General features: G+C 38.5%; 1 protein-coding gene across 1 annotated transcript; it reads left to right on the top strand.

Annotated features, from left to right (window-relative positions):
• Nucleotides 1-351: 351 nt before the first annotated feature.
• grxcr2 (glutaredoxin and cysteine rich domain containing 2) lies at nt 352-15,962 on the top strand. Its single transcript, XM_074673044.1, has 5 exons — nt 352-557; nt 1,029-1,212; nt 2,352-2,461; nt 4,413-4,631; nt 7,937-15,962. The coding sequence occupies exons 1-5, from the start codon at nt 501-503 to the stop codon at nt 8,108-8,110; spliced, it is 744 nt and encodes a 247-aa protein (XP_074529145.1). The 5' UTR covers nt 352-500; the 3' UTR covers nt 8,111-15,962.
• Nucleotides 15,963-17,445: the final 1,483 nt, after the last annotated feature.

Raw genomic sequence — 17,445 nt, 5'->3', positions numbered from 1 at the left:
ATGCACTGGGCTTCAGTCCAATGACAGACACTCTTACAACCATCTCACAACTCCCACACTGCCTCACTCTTTCTTTCTCTCCCTTAAACACACAAACACACCATGCTCCATGGCTCCAACTACCTTCTATTCTGGGGATCATAATTATTTGATGACAGAGCTTCTGGTTTCTCAACCATGCTTTTGTACACTTGATCTAGCTGTGAATAATTTAGCACGGAGAGCTAGAAAGGTGGTCCCTTAAAACAGCAGGTGCAGTCAAACTCAGGAGGCTGGACACACAGAAAGAGCTCTATCTCAACTACTCATCCACCCACTCCTTACACACAGCTCTTCAGCTGTGCTTTTATACATGGTGTTTCTATCTAGCTAAATTTCTGCATTTTTCCTTCATCTTTTCTTCACAACAACAACCTGGGTGTCCGGCTGATGTCAAGTCGCCCCATTTCAGAAGTTTCTCTGATGGACTGACCCCTCTCTGCAACCCTGTGTCAGCCATCATGGAGGAACTCCAGAGAAAACTAAATCAGCGCTATGAAGGCACCAAGCCCAGGAAGGTGAGTTGTTTACTTTCTTTCAAATTCATGGGTTTTGAAGTATTTTTATCACCCTACTGTGCCGAGAGAAAGACATATTGAGGTCATGATCGAACTTTCTATTTACAGCATTTTTAGACAGTTGTCTTAACATCTCTGGCACATTTCTTTATATTATATCACACAAACAGCTGAAGCTGGTGTGCTTGAAGATAGCTCCTCAGCATCTCCCTGCATCTGACGTCCTCAACCCTGACAGAGGGACCGATACAGGATGTTAACTCTCATACTTAAATGCTGAGAATGTTTGAATGTGCCAGACTTGTCTGATGTAGCAGCGTTTTTCTCTATTTGGAATTCATATTCACTGTGCTAGCAAACTGTGCATCTTAGACATATAGCTGTCAACATTCAGGGGCTGCTTTTCAGCAGAAAAACCTAGAGTGTGTAGCGAGACAAGTCACCTTTGACTTAATACCCTTAATACCACAGGTAAGGTTCAAGCTGGCGTCGTCCTACAGCGGTCGGGTGTTAAAACATGTGTACGAGGACGGTCAGGAGTTGGAGAGCCCGGAGGAGAAATACCCTCACAGCTTTGTTCACCGCAAAATCCCACCCAGCCACCTAGAGATGGAGCAGCTCTGTGGCTTTGAGGATACTCATGGAGACCAACAGGGTGAGTGTGAATTATTTCTGTCATATAAATATCAAAGTCAATATTTGTAAGACCTGTGTAAATTTGCATGCACAAATACTAACAAAGGGCATTTTTGGGGCTACATGATACCTGAATGCTAATAGTCAAAATAAATGAAGTGGGCTTGTTGCACTAAACTTTCTTTCTACCTATTATAAAAAAAATAAATAAATCAACACTTTAAGACTAGAATCATCAGAATAATTGTGCTAAAACAAAGTATGATTTCATTATGATGTTTAAAATGCCCTTTTTCTCCTCTCCATGGTGATGCTAAACATTCAGGTAAAGCTTACGTTAACTATTCCTGTAACCTACAAATTTTATTAGAAACTCTTTTTTACCCATACAGTTAACCACACTCTAACTTCACTCTGTATGCGTGGTCTGACTCTCATAACCGTGAAGTTAAAACAGAGCTATCATTAGCACCCCCTTGAGTAGCTAGCTCAGCTTAGCCTTTTGGCTGGACACAAAAAGAAGAACTAGTTATGCCAACTCCAAATTTTATCTCACTGACCCATCAAGTTATACTGCTCAAGCTACAAACACTGACATTACATTTAAAACTAGCCTTTTTTAAAATCAGCATAGCTATCAGGCACAAATGAAGCCAGAAAATGCTTACCTTAGCTTAGCAGTAAGACTTGAAACAAGTGGCAGTAGCTAGTCTAGCTGTGTCGAATTCAGACATAATCAATCTACCATAACTGCCAGCGCTTAAATCAGCATTTATGTTTGAAATTACTCAGCCATTCGGCTAGGTGTTTAATGTTAACTGTTTTTTTTTTCACTGGGTAGTAACTTTTTGGGCTTCCAAGTGTAATGTTAAGTGTTTAAAATTGTGAGAGTGTACCACTTAGGCTCCCTCAAACATGATAAGCAACATGTAGTGAACACAGAATCAGTTACACTAGCCTGTTATGCTAACAGACAAGGCTAGCATAACATGGGTTGCTGCATTTAGGGGAAAAGGAATCCTGTACCTTGTCATTGTGCTGTTATTCTATAGTGTGAACAATTATAATAGCAGGAACTATATGAAATATGCAAATTTGTTATTCATAGACTAAAAATTCTGACTTTATTATGACAACATGTTATTTTTTTGCATACAGGTGTCCATCCTCCCACAGGGCTCATTGCCCAGAGAATAAACGTATACAGGGGAATGAGTGGCTACAAACCCTCTGCAGGTCAAGGTGAGGATGCAGAGGGAGATGGCACTGTAAGTAATGCTGCTTGCATAGTTTTGATTTCACAAAATTTTGATATTAATCAACATCAACTTAGATTAGATATCTCATGAGAAGAGGCAGTTTTGTCTGACAGAATGTTAAGCACTTTGATCTGTCTTAATGTCTTAATTCATCCCCCAGTGCAGCTCAAATGAACTGGAATTGAAAAGTAATATGATTTTGATGAATGAAAATAAAATGACAATTTATGCACATAATTGGATATGATGTAAAGTAGTGGGGTAGAAGTTTAAAAACATTTAGTTAAAATGACAGCCTCATAATGTACTAGTTTGAAAAAGACGCATGTGTGAATAGGCAGAGTTTATCCGGCAAGACGCTAATTCAAACAACAACAATAATATACATTATCTATGACTGCACAAAATTGCTTCAAATGGTCAAAAGCCAAAGTAAAAGATAGACTTTATAAGCTACTTTGCACTATTTCTGTGATTTTGTGTTTCTAATTACTACATTCCTTCTTTCAAAAACCGTACATAACACATATTATAATAAAAACTGCTATTTGGAAGGATTGGTAAACCCTGCAGAGCATTACCAGCCTGCATATGCCCAAAACAGACATGCCAAAATAAACACATGCTGAATTACCAGCCAACACAATGTAATTCAATAATTAATTCCTACATCTTTAGAACAGAGCAAGCAATGAGTACTTAAATTAGACAGTCAGTGGGTGATCATAGCATCAACTGCATGCTATATAAAGAGAGCAACAATTATAGCAGAACAATAGCAGCAACAAAACAGTTAATCCAAGTGGAAAAGTGGTGATGTTGCTGAGCTTCAGTGGCTTCATTAGTGCAGGGGGCTGAGAGGGAGGTCAGCTCCATTGCCTGCTGGCTTAGTGTCAGTTTCATTCTTTTATCCTCTAAACAAAGGAATGCTTGGCCCTGGTGACCAAGGCCAGTATTTATTGCATTTATCAGTGGAAAACAGCAATCTGGATTTGGTTGATCCCTTTTAGAGCTTTAATGAAAGGAAGACATGGTGGTCAAAAAGACGCCCGCTGACTGTAAGGTCTAATGAGTTCCTACCCTGCATGGCTTGGATATCCTGTTTCTTCTTTCTGTTTTTACTTTGAGAAATAAAAACATGACTTATATTGCCACTTTTGATTCTACAGAGGAACAGAGTCAAATAATTCAGAGAGAAAATAATATAATTAGCGAAATTACAGGAATACAATCATTGACATCAAATGTGTACTATAACCCCGTTCACTAATAAGTTTTAGAGTTGTTGTAAAACTTTTTGAGCCATCCAGCAAAAGTTACAGTTTCTTACTTTCACAAAGTAATGTGAACATTTCAAGCTTATTGTGGCCATTGTGTGTGTTGTAGTTTTCTGTGTGCTCTTACTGGATGCTACCATGCTGGTGTGGGTATAACCCAGTATGTAGTCCCTGGTTATCTTTCAGGGGTATGAGCTTTAAGTTCTTTTGAATATATTTACTTACAACAGCACAACTTGATTTGAAAAAGCTCATAATAGACTATTGTTAAGGTTATTGTTTGGCATCTTTCCTAGCCCCAGTAGGTGGTCGCAAGCCTGTGGTGTCATCAGTGAAGGTAGCATGCTTGAAATAATGGGCAGGGTTGTATCAGGAAGGGCATCCGATGTAAAGAAGAAAGATCATCAAGTTTTTTCTCCTAAGTGCTTGATGATTACAAAGATGAAAACCTGTGTTCAGCGAGGAATAACTGTAGCTTTAAAACCCAACTGTACACAACCAAGTGCCAGAAGACCAGAGAGCAGCTATAGAGCATGTTGTGTTTTGCAGAGCTGCACCAAACTGCAAAACCCCATCTGGGGAATTTGTGAAATTTCTATGTAGGGGCTGAATAAAATACTTACTGCTAAGATGCACCACCTGCTGTTTATTTGAACTGATGTGCAATTTTCCTCTTTGCTTAGTCCTCAGTTTTGGATTTTGGCAAGATAATTATCTACACCAGCAATCTGCGGATCATCAGAGCACCACAGAGGAACCCTGAAGCGTTACGGCACCACTCAGTACCTTCTGTGGACTTAGAGGGATACCCAAAGGCGAGGGAGAGGGGGAGCAGGAGGAGGGCTAAAGCTCTCTGTACACAAGACGGGGGAGAGAAACAGATCAGCGACTCAGAGACAAAGGTAATGATCCTTGGCCAAATTATTCTCAGCGGTGTGGTGGGGTTTTTATCACCATGTTGCTGTTTCCTGGTGTTCTCACATTCACCATGTGTTTCCCCCTCTCCTTCTCTCCCTCTCTCTCTGCATACATCCCTAGTCACCCTTTCTTTACTTTAATCTCTCCTTTCATGAGAATAACAGCAGGGTCTTCTGTGCAGCCATATTGTTGCAATTTGTTCCTGTTCACAGAGGTTTTTTTCCCCCTCTCATCCCACAATCTCCTCTGTGTTTCCTTGTAACTGCCACCTCCTTCGTGCCCCCACCCGCTGCAATAACTACCATCCCATTGTCCTGGTGTTATCTGTCAACTGTGAACAGATAGTGATGAGTCCACAGTTTTTTCTCTGCCCTTGCAGCATTTGCTTGCCACTTGCCAGCCTACAAGGATACCCAGCTCCAGCTATTATCCTCTCCCTCTCTCCTCCCTGCCTGATTACTGTTCTCTTCTCCTCACTCCCTCCATCCTTTTCTCACCTCACTCGTTATTTTCTCATTTTCTCTGCCACTAGAAAGAGAAAAAGTTCACTCTCAGCTTTCTTTATTTGGCAATCTCACTCCTCTTTTATAGCTTCTTTATTGTCTTTGCCTTTGTTGCCTGAACTCCAAGGTAGTTAATTTTTCATAGTCTTCATTTGTAACTCAGGCTTCGATTTACACTGAACATGTGCATACACTTCACAACTCTTAACTCAATCTACACCTAAATTTTTGATACTGGTACACCAGTCAAATATTAAAGTGGAGTGGGCGGACAAATCGCCCCGTGCAGTGTGCAGCTTTAAACCAATCTAGGTTTAGAGACAGTTATTGTCAGACAAAGTGTCAACTTTCAGCTTTGTCTGACTTTTTCATGTTAACGTCAGAGGTTACTTGCTTGATACTGCTTTGAAATACAAAGCTTCAACAGCTGCAGTAGATAAAATCTATCAAATCATCACTCTTATGAAAGCCAGGTGCCATTTTAGGACACTGCTGAGAGTAAAAGTTTGTCGTATGATTGGCATATGATTTTTCCAAACAAACACAGGATTCCAGACTTTCCAGTGTGGAGTGTCAAACATTAAAAAACAGATATCCGTTGAAAGGAACAAACAAAAATTGTCATACTTAATTTCATTAAAAAGTTGATCACCAAAAAGTCTTACTTCTAAATTTACATAAAAAAATGACCTGAATTACTGAAAAACAGTTGTGCTTGTCAAGTTTCCTGAAGTAAGAATAATGTCTTCTTCAAACAAGAAACAAAACTAATAATTTTTTTGCAACATTGGACGATATTTTAATCCTTTGAACCAATCAGACCTCATTTTTTTCCTGTGTTATATTGACACAAGACATTTTCCTGGACTCCAGTGATTGAAGCTCATATTTTGCTAAAAATAGAACATAAACACTTAGGTTTCTTTTTTTTCCAGTGTATTTCCTGTGATGTCACTGTTTTGTCTCTCAAACAGAGTTCGGTAGCTGTCATTGGTGGTTGCCATCAGGAAAAAGCTGACTCAACCTAACTTCTAGTGACGTAAAGAAGGGAAGCAGTGGCATGGGTGCCTGTATAGGTACCGACCTAATTCTGTCTGTGGTACCAAATACTGATTCACTTTAAACCAAAAGGTATCATGTTTAGGTACCTAAACACATTCGCAGAGTAGATGATTTTCCCTGCCAGACATGAACACAGCATTGCATGTCTATATATAAATTAAAGAATAAATATATCAAACTGAAAAACTTTATTTTAGTATTGAAATAATATATACACACATAAACACAAATAAGTACCGAAAACTGGTACCGTTGAGTACCAATATTGATTGCCAGGTACTGGGCATTGGTACTGTATCGTTTCAAATGTGAAAGGTACCCATCTCTAGGCGGGAGCGTCAGTCTCTTTAGCAGCAGCTTAAATATCTAAGAAATTAAAAACTTATGAAATTTAACTTATGAATTTAAATCCTTATTCAGTGTGTACCAGTAGAGGGATGAGTGTTTTATTTGAAAACCATTTTTTTAACCATGCTATAAAAACAATTATTCCTGCTTTAAAAATCTGTTTTTGTAAATGGGGGTGTTTTGCAGCCAGCTTCAAGTTGGTGTTTGATAGACTGTAGTTCTAAAATATGAAACCAATGCAGAAAACACTTCTGCATTGGCTTCATGTTAAAAGATAGGAGCTCACTGCTTGGTATGTGCTTCAAAGCATCCTGTCTTAAACAAGACAGCAAAGTCTGGTTGTATCATGGCCCCTACTCTGCCTCCAAGAGAGCTGGATTGACTTGGTGGAAGAAGTCTTATTTGCACTTTGCTTAAAACAAAATTTTTGTCACATTAATGGTCATCTGGAAGGGTCAAACTCTAAACATCATGCACTAAGGAGACTGGGGTTCAAGTCTTGTTTGAAACCAAAGGTTTAGTATTTGTGGAGCCTTTGAAAAGCGACGAGGAGAAGCTATCATTTCAGTGATGAACTGCTGGCTATAGATTATTTGAGTCAAACATCAACAAAAATGCATTTAGAGAATCCAATGATTCTCCAAATGCCACATGAAATGTCCACAATAACTCTCAGCCAATTTACAAGTATATCAGAATTTTAAACCTCAGCTTCCATCTTAGTTTTTAAATCCTCAAGGGTCAAAGGTGAGCAGCTTTTTTTTATATCACTTTAATATCTAAATGTACTCAAAACCGAGGAAAACACAAATTATATCCTCACAAACTTGACTGGAGTTAAAGGTGTGAACATATTATTTAAACACTGCACATCTCGTGTCAGTATTGAGGCTTTGCTCTTTAACAGTCTACAGGCTGCTGCTCATTATTGTACATTTTCCAGTAATGAGCAGCTGATCATAAAAATGACCAACTGGCTGTGTAACATGCAGCGACACAGCTACTTAGCAAATGCATTTAATTATAGAGAACAGTGAGAAAAATGTATTTAAGCTTGTTTTCTGTTAGTCATCAGTCAGGCTGGAGCTGTGGTTATGTTTGCTGTTAATGGACTTGGAATGAGTGTTGAATTTTAATCAGTTTTAAGACAGTTGCAGAATATTTAAAATGTTTGTTACCCAGCACTAAGTGCAGCATTTAAATTACCCTTGTTGTTAAGTTACTGCTAACTAATTTCCATTTTCAGCTACATTTCTTGTCCTTCATCCATTCCTTTTTTTTTTTTTAACCCTTTGCAAACCTCACACTTCTCCCCCTCACCACTCCACTGTCTACACCTCTCCCCTCCATAATGTGTGTTTTTTTTCTGTTTCCAGGAGGCTGACAGCTGCCAGCATTGTGGCGGCTCGGGCTGCGCTCCCTGCTCTCTGTGTCACGGCAGCAAGCTGTCCATGCTGGCGAACCGCTTCAATGAGTCCATCAGTGATCTGCGTTGCCAAGCCTGCTACCCCCATGGTCTGGAGAAGTGCCAGTCCTGCTCCAGCAAATAGCGCTGTTTGGCTGACACCCGTGTCTGGCAGAGAGCAAGACAGAGAATGGGAGTGTGTGGCTGCGTGTGAACGTGCTATCAGTTTGTCAGGATTGTCTCAGCAGCAATATCGCCTTAATCCAAAATGTTCTTGGTGGGGCTTTTTCGAAGCACTTCTAGGAAGCATAAGCCATCATTGGAGGGGGAGTTGTGACTGTGCAGCAGGCACAAGATCATAAAATACAATTACTGTGTGCAGTGAACATGGCTTGAGATAACACATAATCACTTTTTTGTTGTCACATTACTTTGCATCTGCATCCGCCTCCCTGATAAAGCTGACAGAGTTATCATTTTAATTAAAATGATGCAAACGCTTTGCTTTTCATTACTTTCATTAGGCTGGCTGCCCTTTTCCTATCTCAGTTCTCTTTTCAACAGAGAGGATGAAACCTGTTACACCCCAAGATTCATGTACTGTATAAGGTTAAATGAAGATTAAGAGGCTCAGATGGAAGAAAGGAAACCAAATTATTTTTAAGAGACAAGAAGAGATGGAAACTGAGGGACATAAACATCATCCTAGTTGGAGTTGGCTCAATAGAAACGGCACTACAGTTTTAATACCAACTTTCAAAGCCATACTTTTCAAGTGGAATCTTGAAGTTGATAATCACTTCATTTGTTTATTTTGGAAAATTTGGGAGATGAAACTTAGGTGTCATCACAAGTGACCTTCTAGATAAATACTGAAGATCTACTGAAATGGGTAATTGAGGTTATCATGATACATATTAAGAGCTTACCCCATCCTCAGGTTTTGGTCGTCCTTGTTGATTTAAAGCTCTATTGACAAAGTTTGGTTAAATAAAGTAGAACACCTAATTTTCAGTGTCTCTTCTTTTAGTGTGTCCATTGACTGCTGTCTCAAAGTATAGCTTGTTCATAGAAGTAGGCTATGTGCACTGGTTATATAGGTGGAGTATACACATAGGCTCCAACACTTTGATTATCAGACTCATTCAGAACTTCTAGTTGTCCTTTTAGTGTTTTTTTTTCTTTTCTGTATTTTTAAAAAAGGAAAAATAGTTTCAGCCAATTAGAAATATTATAGTTTTGTTAAGTATATTCAAGTCACCTCTTGATTTTACAAGATAGTATCTCCTAAAAACAGGATTTTTATTTGTTTTTGATTTTCCTGTTTGTACGAGATTCTTTTTCATAAGAACAGAAAATATTCATTTTTGAAAGTTTAGGAATTCCTGAAAATCTTAAACTGTTATCTTGGTAAAGAAACATGTCTGACCTGTTAAACCTTATTCGGTTTTATTTCTCTTTTGGTTTGAAACAATTGGAGATACTTATGTCTTTAAGAAGTACAGATGGTATTGTTATTAGTTTGTACTCTTTACAGACACCTGAGGGATGCATCTGAAGTGCAATAAAGCTGGCTATGTGGTTAGTCAAAAAACAATCAGGCAACTGCTGAAAGTCCTTTAAAAGCACTGGTTTGTAGAGGCTGATTTATGCTGTGGAAGACGATTTCGGCACCTCGGTTGCACTCCATGGGGATCCAGTACGTTCAGCAGTAGCCTGCTTCTTTCTTGACTATGGTTGCCAGCTTGAATGCACTTCAGATCATCTTATATCCATGCAGCCTGCTGTATTGATCCAGCTGATCCTGAAGAAAAACTGCAATGTTGAGCGGATCTGAGTGGGCTTTACGTCTGAACAACTGATCAAGATGACGATTAAAGACTTTCATTTATTTTCAGTATTTATGAGCTAGTATCTCATAAAAACAGGGAGATTTTTTTTTTTTTCGGGTGAATGCAATACGCTACCATAACATACACATAGGTCATAAAAACCACACAGACTAACAGCCTGTCTTGTTTGTCATCATCTGTGTTGAATACTTGATCCTGTATAGGCAAGCTCTATAAGCCAATTAGGGCAATGACAGAATTCTGGTTTTAAAAAGTGAGATTATTTTGTTTTGAGTTTAATTATCTCACTTCTTAAAAACATTTTTTGTGGTCCTAACATACTCCTGTAAAAGTTCCTATTTTAAATAGCAAAGGTGAAGTCAGGGACAACCACACCACACTCATCATTTCAAATCATTCCCTGAGAGACGTCTGGCATATTCATAGTATATGGACTCGCCGCTTCCTGTTGACATTGAGGCTACAATGTTAACGTACAATAGCAGTGGCAAACAACATGGAGAAGATATCTGATCTAGGTCTTGATTTGTTTGGAGAGCACACAGCTGTCATTTTGTTGCTGAGGGCTGAGCAGAGAAAAGAGGAAGAAATCTGTGCAGAAACTAGTGAGAGAAGCTGTTGTTGACCAAATTAAGGAAAACAGATCCTGCAGCATTGTTTGGACTTTGGTTGTATTCAAGGACTGGCTGGGAAGTGGGAAGGAAAGGCACAAAGAAAAGGAACAGGGCATGAGCTCATTCAGGTGCTGCCAACAAATACATACCACTTACATTTAGATTGAACCCTGACCGATAAACTCAGATGTGAATTCAACTTAATTTTATTTAACGACCAAGTAGACTGATAAGAATACAGTATTTTTTCCAGTCAGCAACAGTTGAATCTGAGTTCAGAAGGTGCATTTTTAAATCATTTTTAAAACATTGAAATGATCTTTAACAAACGGCATGTCAACTTGTATTGCCCTTTACTTGACATTTATATTGCTGCCTTTACCTGACGCCCCTCCTATTCTTTGCCTTGATAAAGAACACAGTATCAATTATTGTGATCCTTTTTCTGGCAGTCTATACATTCAGGGATGTACTGTCACCTGTTACATCTGATACTAACAGTTTTCTCCATCTCTACAGCAAGACATGTTAGGATTTAATGCATCTGATCTGGTCTATACACTCAGTGAAGCACACGCTCAGTTGTTTCACATCTATACACTCAGTGAAGCACACGCTCAGTTGTTTCACATTATCTTTCAGTGTGCAGAAGTCTGGAGGGCTAAGAATTTACTTCTCACCCTCTAAGCTTGAGATAAGTCACAAGTGTCACTTTCATATCAAGCATGTTTATGGCTGTAATCTACACCAATCTGAATGCATCCTGCACTGAGAGCATCATCATAATTCAAGAGGCAACATCTGCGACTGGGATGTGTGTGAAAGTCATTCCTCAAACGTTCTGTGTGTCTTCGCAGCAGGTTAGTTATGTTTTGTGCACTGCCAGGTTTAAATAAAACTATGAAGACAAATGAAAGCTGTGGCATCATATTTAGTCATTATATCACCAACTACTTGTCAAATTAACAGCAATCAAACACAATGTTTGTGTCGTGACATTTCTGGATGAGCTGGCAAAATGAAGCATTGTGCATCAATAACATTAATAGTTTTCTCAATGCTGTCATCATTTCTGAGTGATCACCTTCATGCAATACTGCATTGCATCTGTGGTGACATCAGCATCTCTTTGGATTACATGCCAGCTTAAATACTCCCTGTAGGATTTGAGTTGAACAGATTGTGTGTGTTTAGTCTTCTGACTACTGTTTACAGATTTGTGAGGTTTGGATTCCAGTTTTCAGATATGATCTGCACTAAGGCTTGGGATATGTTTTGTTATAGCTGCTGAACTTGCATTTTTTCCCTCTAATGTCATGCTGTGAAGCAGAGATGATCAATCAAAATCAGTAGAAAGCACTGACCAAATCATGGAAGGTGTCACCAGCCCAAAGTCACAACAGAAGAAGCCACCCAGACCATTACAAACCACTTACCTTGCACTATACCTATCTTTGTGCTGGCATTTCCATTATTTTGTCCCATTATGTTAGATAGCCCCACAAAGAGCAGACTCCATGGCTTATCAGCAGACTGACCAAAAGTCCCATCAGCAATCAAACCTGCTATTCCTGGGACAAAAATGTATCTCTAGTCTTGCTCTTCTCTTTCTACTCTCTTTTTTTCCTGACAGTTCTGCTAAAATAGCAGCCGCCCATACTTAGGTAAAATTGAGCTCTTTTAACTTTGTCATTTCAGCTCCCATACCCCCTAAATATTCAACAAGGGAGACAAAGTGAAGGAAAATTAGGTCACAGAACAGCAAGACCTGCGGTGATAAAGAAGCAGGTAAAAATGCACAAATGTGACAATAGATGCTGTGGGTTTAGAGAGCTTGAGAAAAGGACTGAGCAGGAAAAGTAGGTATGAGCAAATATGGTTAACAAGGGGTAGAGGAGCAAAATAGGGTCTGTAAAACTTTAAAATGGTTTATTTGTGTGCATTAACAAAACACAAGATTCTATGAATCATTAACTAGAGGTATCCAGGATAATCTACTTTGCAGGTTAGCTCACAGTAACTGTACCATAGAGGGTGCTTTATCCCATTAGTGCTCCAGCAGTTACCTACCATAGGAGTTCCCTGAATTGAATATTTTATTCCATCTATGTATCTTTTGCTCATTATTATTTCAAACATGTTAAAAAGGAGAAAAGTTGGTTCAGGAAATAATCTTTGCTTTTTATTCTTCTGTAATTGTACCCCTCAAACTTTATCTAAAGGTCATGAGCGGGTGTTTAAGCTGATATGAAACAGACTGAAATAATAATGAAGTCTCTTTATGAGCTACAAAAGCAAAGGCTATCAGTATTAAGATAGGTTTGTTTATACCATAAAACTTGGTGTGTTAGACACACACTTTCAGTAACTTTTTTTGTCATCTGAAATGTGAGTTGCATGCCAAGCGACGTGACCAGTTCACAAGTAAGAAATGCAGATGTAGATATTCTAGTTTGTTAAAGTGTTACAACCACCAGCTAATTTCAGCACTTTGCCCTTTAATCAACCTTTTGATTTCTAATCTTTGCATTCAACACTAGTGAAATTCGTATGGTCCCTTGACCCTTGGCCTGTAAGTTTCATGATCAACTATACTTTTCATTGATCTTGCTTTTCTTTCTCATTCTCTGCCCTATTATGTTTTTAAGGACACATTTTCATGTTGTTTTATTTATTTGATTATTTTATGCTGTTGACATCATCTGGCCAAAGGGGCTAAAGATGGAAATTAGCGGTTAGCTATAATCTTGCATATTTACATGTATATGTTCATTAATGTATTCTATGTATTGTCCCTATTTTAAATAAATAATCTTCAATAAACTTAAGATGGCACTCAAAACACAAGTGACCATTTTAGAGCTCAGAACATGCTGGGTGTACTGCAAGACAAACTTGTCTAGGGGTGGCGGTTCTCTTTCCTTCGGTCATTATCGAATATTAAAGGAAACTGTGGTACATAATGATGTATAGTGGACACAGTGTGGGGCTGGTTTGAATAAAAAGATATAACACAGCGAATAACTGGTAGCAAGGGGTGGCACCAGTCTTGGCAGTGTTCCCAGTGAACTGTTTATCATGCAAAGGGACCTTAGCTCAGACATCAACACTACCCTAGGCTGCACTCAACTACTGTGGAAGAAGCTGGCAACATGGCAATAACAGATACTAGAAAGAGACACATTTGCACAGAAACGGAACATTTCTGAAAAGAACTCTTTGCACGAGAGGACTCGTGTTTTTCAGTTTGTTTTGTTGTTGTTAAATTCCTGTATTGTTCAAATGCAGCTTCAGAAATCATATCAAAGTCTCCAACAGAACAAACGCCATGGCACAAACACATAACAACAAAAAGAGCTACAGCTGCACCCGTAAAGGTCATTGATAGGGGTAGAATACTTTTTTCTTTAAACAGGTTTTATGGAAAACAACTTCTCAATAGTCAAAAAGAAGGTCATTGAAGCTAATGTATCAAATATGATAAATTAGGTTGAATAGGGTTTAAGATGTGAAATGATGCATTAATTAGCAGAATTAGGGGCACAACTACTAGTGGAAGGGGAAGATCTAGCTGTTTGACCTGCCTCGTTTCCTTCTCTTTGTCTTTTTCAAGGTTGACAAACATTTTGTTATATCAGTATTTCCAACATGGCGGCCACCAACACTGAGCTTCAAAACAATGCTTCAGAAAGAGCTTGCATTGTACTTGCAGTGACCATAAGAGACAGTCACTGCAAGTACATCAGTGCTTATAAAGTGATCAGGCAAATGGCAAACTAATCAACATATCTCAGCAATGTAAGAAACAAAATATTATACGTCAGGCTCAGAAAGGAGGATTTACAATACGAGAGACAGAAGCACCCTTAAGAGTCCAAACAGGTCTGGTCCACAGGTGAGCTGCCAGCAAGGCAGAAGTACAAGTTTGACAGGCAAAAATCAGGTAACTAGATCAGTTTAACAAGACACGGGCGCACCTGGTGATCAGGAGTGAGAGAGGTAGCTTGACAGGACCTGTAAAAGACAAGGGACAGGGGCTAACAAATCAAAACAGGAACTTTGTAAACTATGTTTTAACTTGACAGATACTGACACCATGATTGTGGAACTTGAGCCAAGATCAATAAATAAATAAATAAATAAATAAAATCTCTGAATTTTCCTTCATCATAACAATTTCACCAAGGAACTGTAAGAACTAGAGGCTTTTGGTCTCTTAAAGATGCTCCACATTTCTAATTTTCTTGTACTTTAATTCCTAAATTTGTTTTTTTTGTTTGTCATAATGCTCCCAGGAAACATAATAAAACTGTATTCTTTGAAGTTATACATTAAACATGTGATCAATTTACAAATTTTACTTTTCTTCTTTATTCATGGTGGCTTCTGTCTTCTTTATTCACACCCACTTCCACACATATTTATGTCACCATCTCAGCCACTCTTCTGGTTTATTGCAGAGTATTCACTATAACCATCATTTATTGGAAATTTTCATAATCAAATAATGCTCTGTTTAATCACTGCAGCAAGCAAACAGAGCCTTATGAATATAGAGGGAAACACTTTCCCCTGGTGGCAGCATCATCAGTTATGATGCTTTATAGATATATCTGAGATCTCTTATAGCCCATTTGTAATATCTGACAGAGGAAGCAGACTGTGAGCATACTGCAAACATTAATCATAAACTCTTATGCAAGAATGTTTTTGCACAGTGTGGGGAAGTCAGCTGCATTAAATCTGCAAACTCTTTGACTTTCTCATGTGTCTGTGTGTGTTTATAACTTGATCTATTTACATTATTTTCCTTTTTTCCCTGTAATAACAATAGATGAATCTTGTGTGAATCACTTGCAGACCACCCAATGAGCGTAAGACTTGCCATCAATATATATCTTTAAATTCTGCTCTGTTACTATTACAATCTGTATGCGCAGTCTTCAAACACATGTGCTGGCTTGGTTTTAGCAGCAGGGTGATGTAGTGATTAAAGGGACTGTCCTTCAGTCAGGCCTTTAAGCCTGCTTGCAGCAAGCTTTGACCCCCACTGAAGCCTCAATTAGCCCCAACTGGCTCCTATTATCAGATTTTGACCTTTGGCCCTTTTGTGGTGGACAGGGGGCACATTTCTTTATTCAAATGAACTGTCAGCATATACAACCTAAAGAGAGGGGTAGACTCAACATGATCTCATATACAAAAGTCATCACATTGAAAACAGAGCCATATACAGTATATAATGTTTATAATCTTATTTATGTTTTTGACTCATTGTTGTATGAGTTTGTGTTTCTTGATATGTTGAAATTAAGTAAAAACTGTTCTGACGTCTATCAAAATATGATTATATCTTTTTTGGTGTTAGGTATGGAAGCCGTATTCAGACAAGCACCAAAACATTTTACTAGTTGGCAAACAAGTAACAAAGCTGGTTTTCTTAGGACAACAGTGAGAGAAAATTAAACTGTACATATTACTAAAAAAAACTTGTTTTCTCATTACACAACATGCCCGTATGATCAAATAAATTGATGACAGTTAAAAACCTTGTTAGTTGGCACCAGCTGATTTAACAAAACATTAATATTAATATAATGGTAGGTCCATAATGCAGTTGTGTCATCCACTACTAGCCTGGGTTGGAACTTCAGTTCATACTGCCATCTATTACCTGATTGCTCTACAACCTAAATGTAAACGTATGTAATTGTTTGAGGGCATCAGATACAGTTCTTTGTCAGTTGTGGCCATAGACTGTATATAAACAACAGCGTGGCTCAGCCATTTATCATTGTACAGTTTTGAAGCCAAAATACCCCGGTCACAGGCGCAGCCATTGTAGCAGTTGTGCAGCCAGAGTCTGCGCAGTAGAGACGATGAGGGATTCTGGGAGAATCTGAGTGGAGCTGGGTGACAAAAATAATAATCATTTTTTTCCTATCGAGAGTCTAATCACTTCTTGACTCTACCTCCCGACATATTTTACAATCCCCGAAAAAAATACATAAGAACGGCAGCTGTCAATCATTGTTAAACATTACGTAAAACCTCGTTTTTAACCTCATATAACGAATGAAAATGAAACTTTTCAGAAAAAAGAGGACTTGAATACAAGACACCCAAATGATACCTTTAAATCACCATGGCAATCGGATGCGAAAAACATTTCTACCAGGAGTATTAGTTTTTTAAAGTTTGACCACAGCCTATCTAGAATGGCTGCAGAGACGGACTTTTTAATCTATATTGCAGCCAGCCACCGGGGGGAGCAGTTTTTGTGGAAACCTCACTTCAAGCCGAGCAGCGCGTCCATTTTTTCTTACAGTCTTTGTTTGCGGCTGGTTGCTGGCGCTGCTAATGTTAGCCAAACTTGACAAAAAAAATTGACAATTTGACCTGCTGACTCTGTGATTCAGTATTCAACTGTGTTAAAAAAAAAAAATTCCTTTCCCAACACTTCTCTTTCTCCCCTTGTCTTTTAACCCCAACGCAGTCTCTTCAGATATCTGTCTAACATGAGTATGGTTCTGTCCAAGGTTTCTGTCCATTAAAGGGAAGTTTTTTCTTGCCATTGTATCTTGCTAAATGCTGTAAACTACTGTACTTATGGTGGATTAACCCTTTACTGCCTGAGTTAATTTACAAGCATATTAAATAAAATTTTTGGCGTGTTTTTGCATTCTGACAGATGGATAAGCGGAGAAAGTAGATTTAAATAAAGCACATACAGTAGTTATAAATAGGTTATATGATATATAGACATTTTCTAAGTTACCCTCTGACCAATATAATGGGACATAGTGCACTTCATAAGATCAATGGTATGTGTAGAATATGGATCAATAGGCATTACTGGGATACAAAGGTTATTTCAGCTGCATCAAGACCTGTTAGGGTATGTTGCAGATTGGCAACAACAGACATCAAGGGGTTAAGATAAGATAGGACTCTTTGTCTTGATGTTGGGTTTCTGCCAATAAAATTTTATGAATGATAATGGGTCTAGACCT

The sequence above is a fragment of the Halichoeres trimaculatus genome, unplaced genomic scaffold (genome assembly GCF_033239565.1).
Source record: "Halichoeres trimaculatus isolate MK-OKI-2021-1 unplaced genomic scaffold, fHalTri1.1 fHalTri1_scaffold_6, whole genome shotgun sequence".
Taxonomy (NCBI): Eukaryota; Metazoa; Chordata; class Actinopteri; order Labriformes; family Labridae; genus Halichoeres; species Halichoeres trimaculatus.
Note: the sequence above shows the minus strand (reverse complement) of the source record. Positions and strands in the feature narration are given on the sequence as shown.

Coding starts and splice junctions, on each gene's coding strand:
- grxcr2 (XM_074673044.1), top strand. CDS start 501: ATGGAGGAACTCCAGAGAAAACTAAATCAGCGCTATGAAGGCACCAAG. Junction 2,462..4,412: donor ATGCAGAGGGAGATGGCACT/GTAAGTAATGCT, acceptor CTCTTTGCTTAG/TCCTCAGTTTTGGATTTTGG. Junction 4,632..7,936: donor TCAGCGACTCAGAGACAAAG/GTAATGATCCTT, acceptor TTCTGTTTCCAG/GAGGCTGACAGCTGCCAGCA.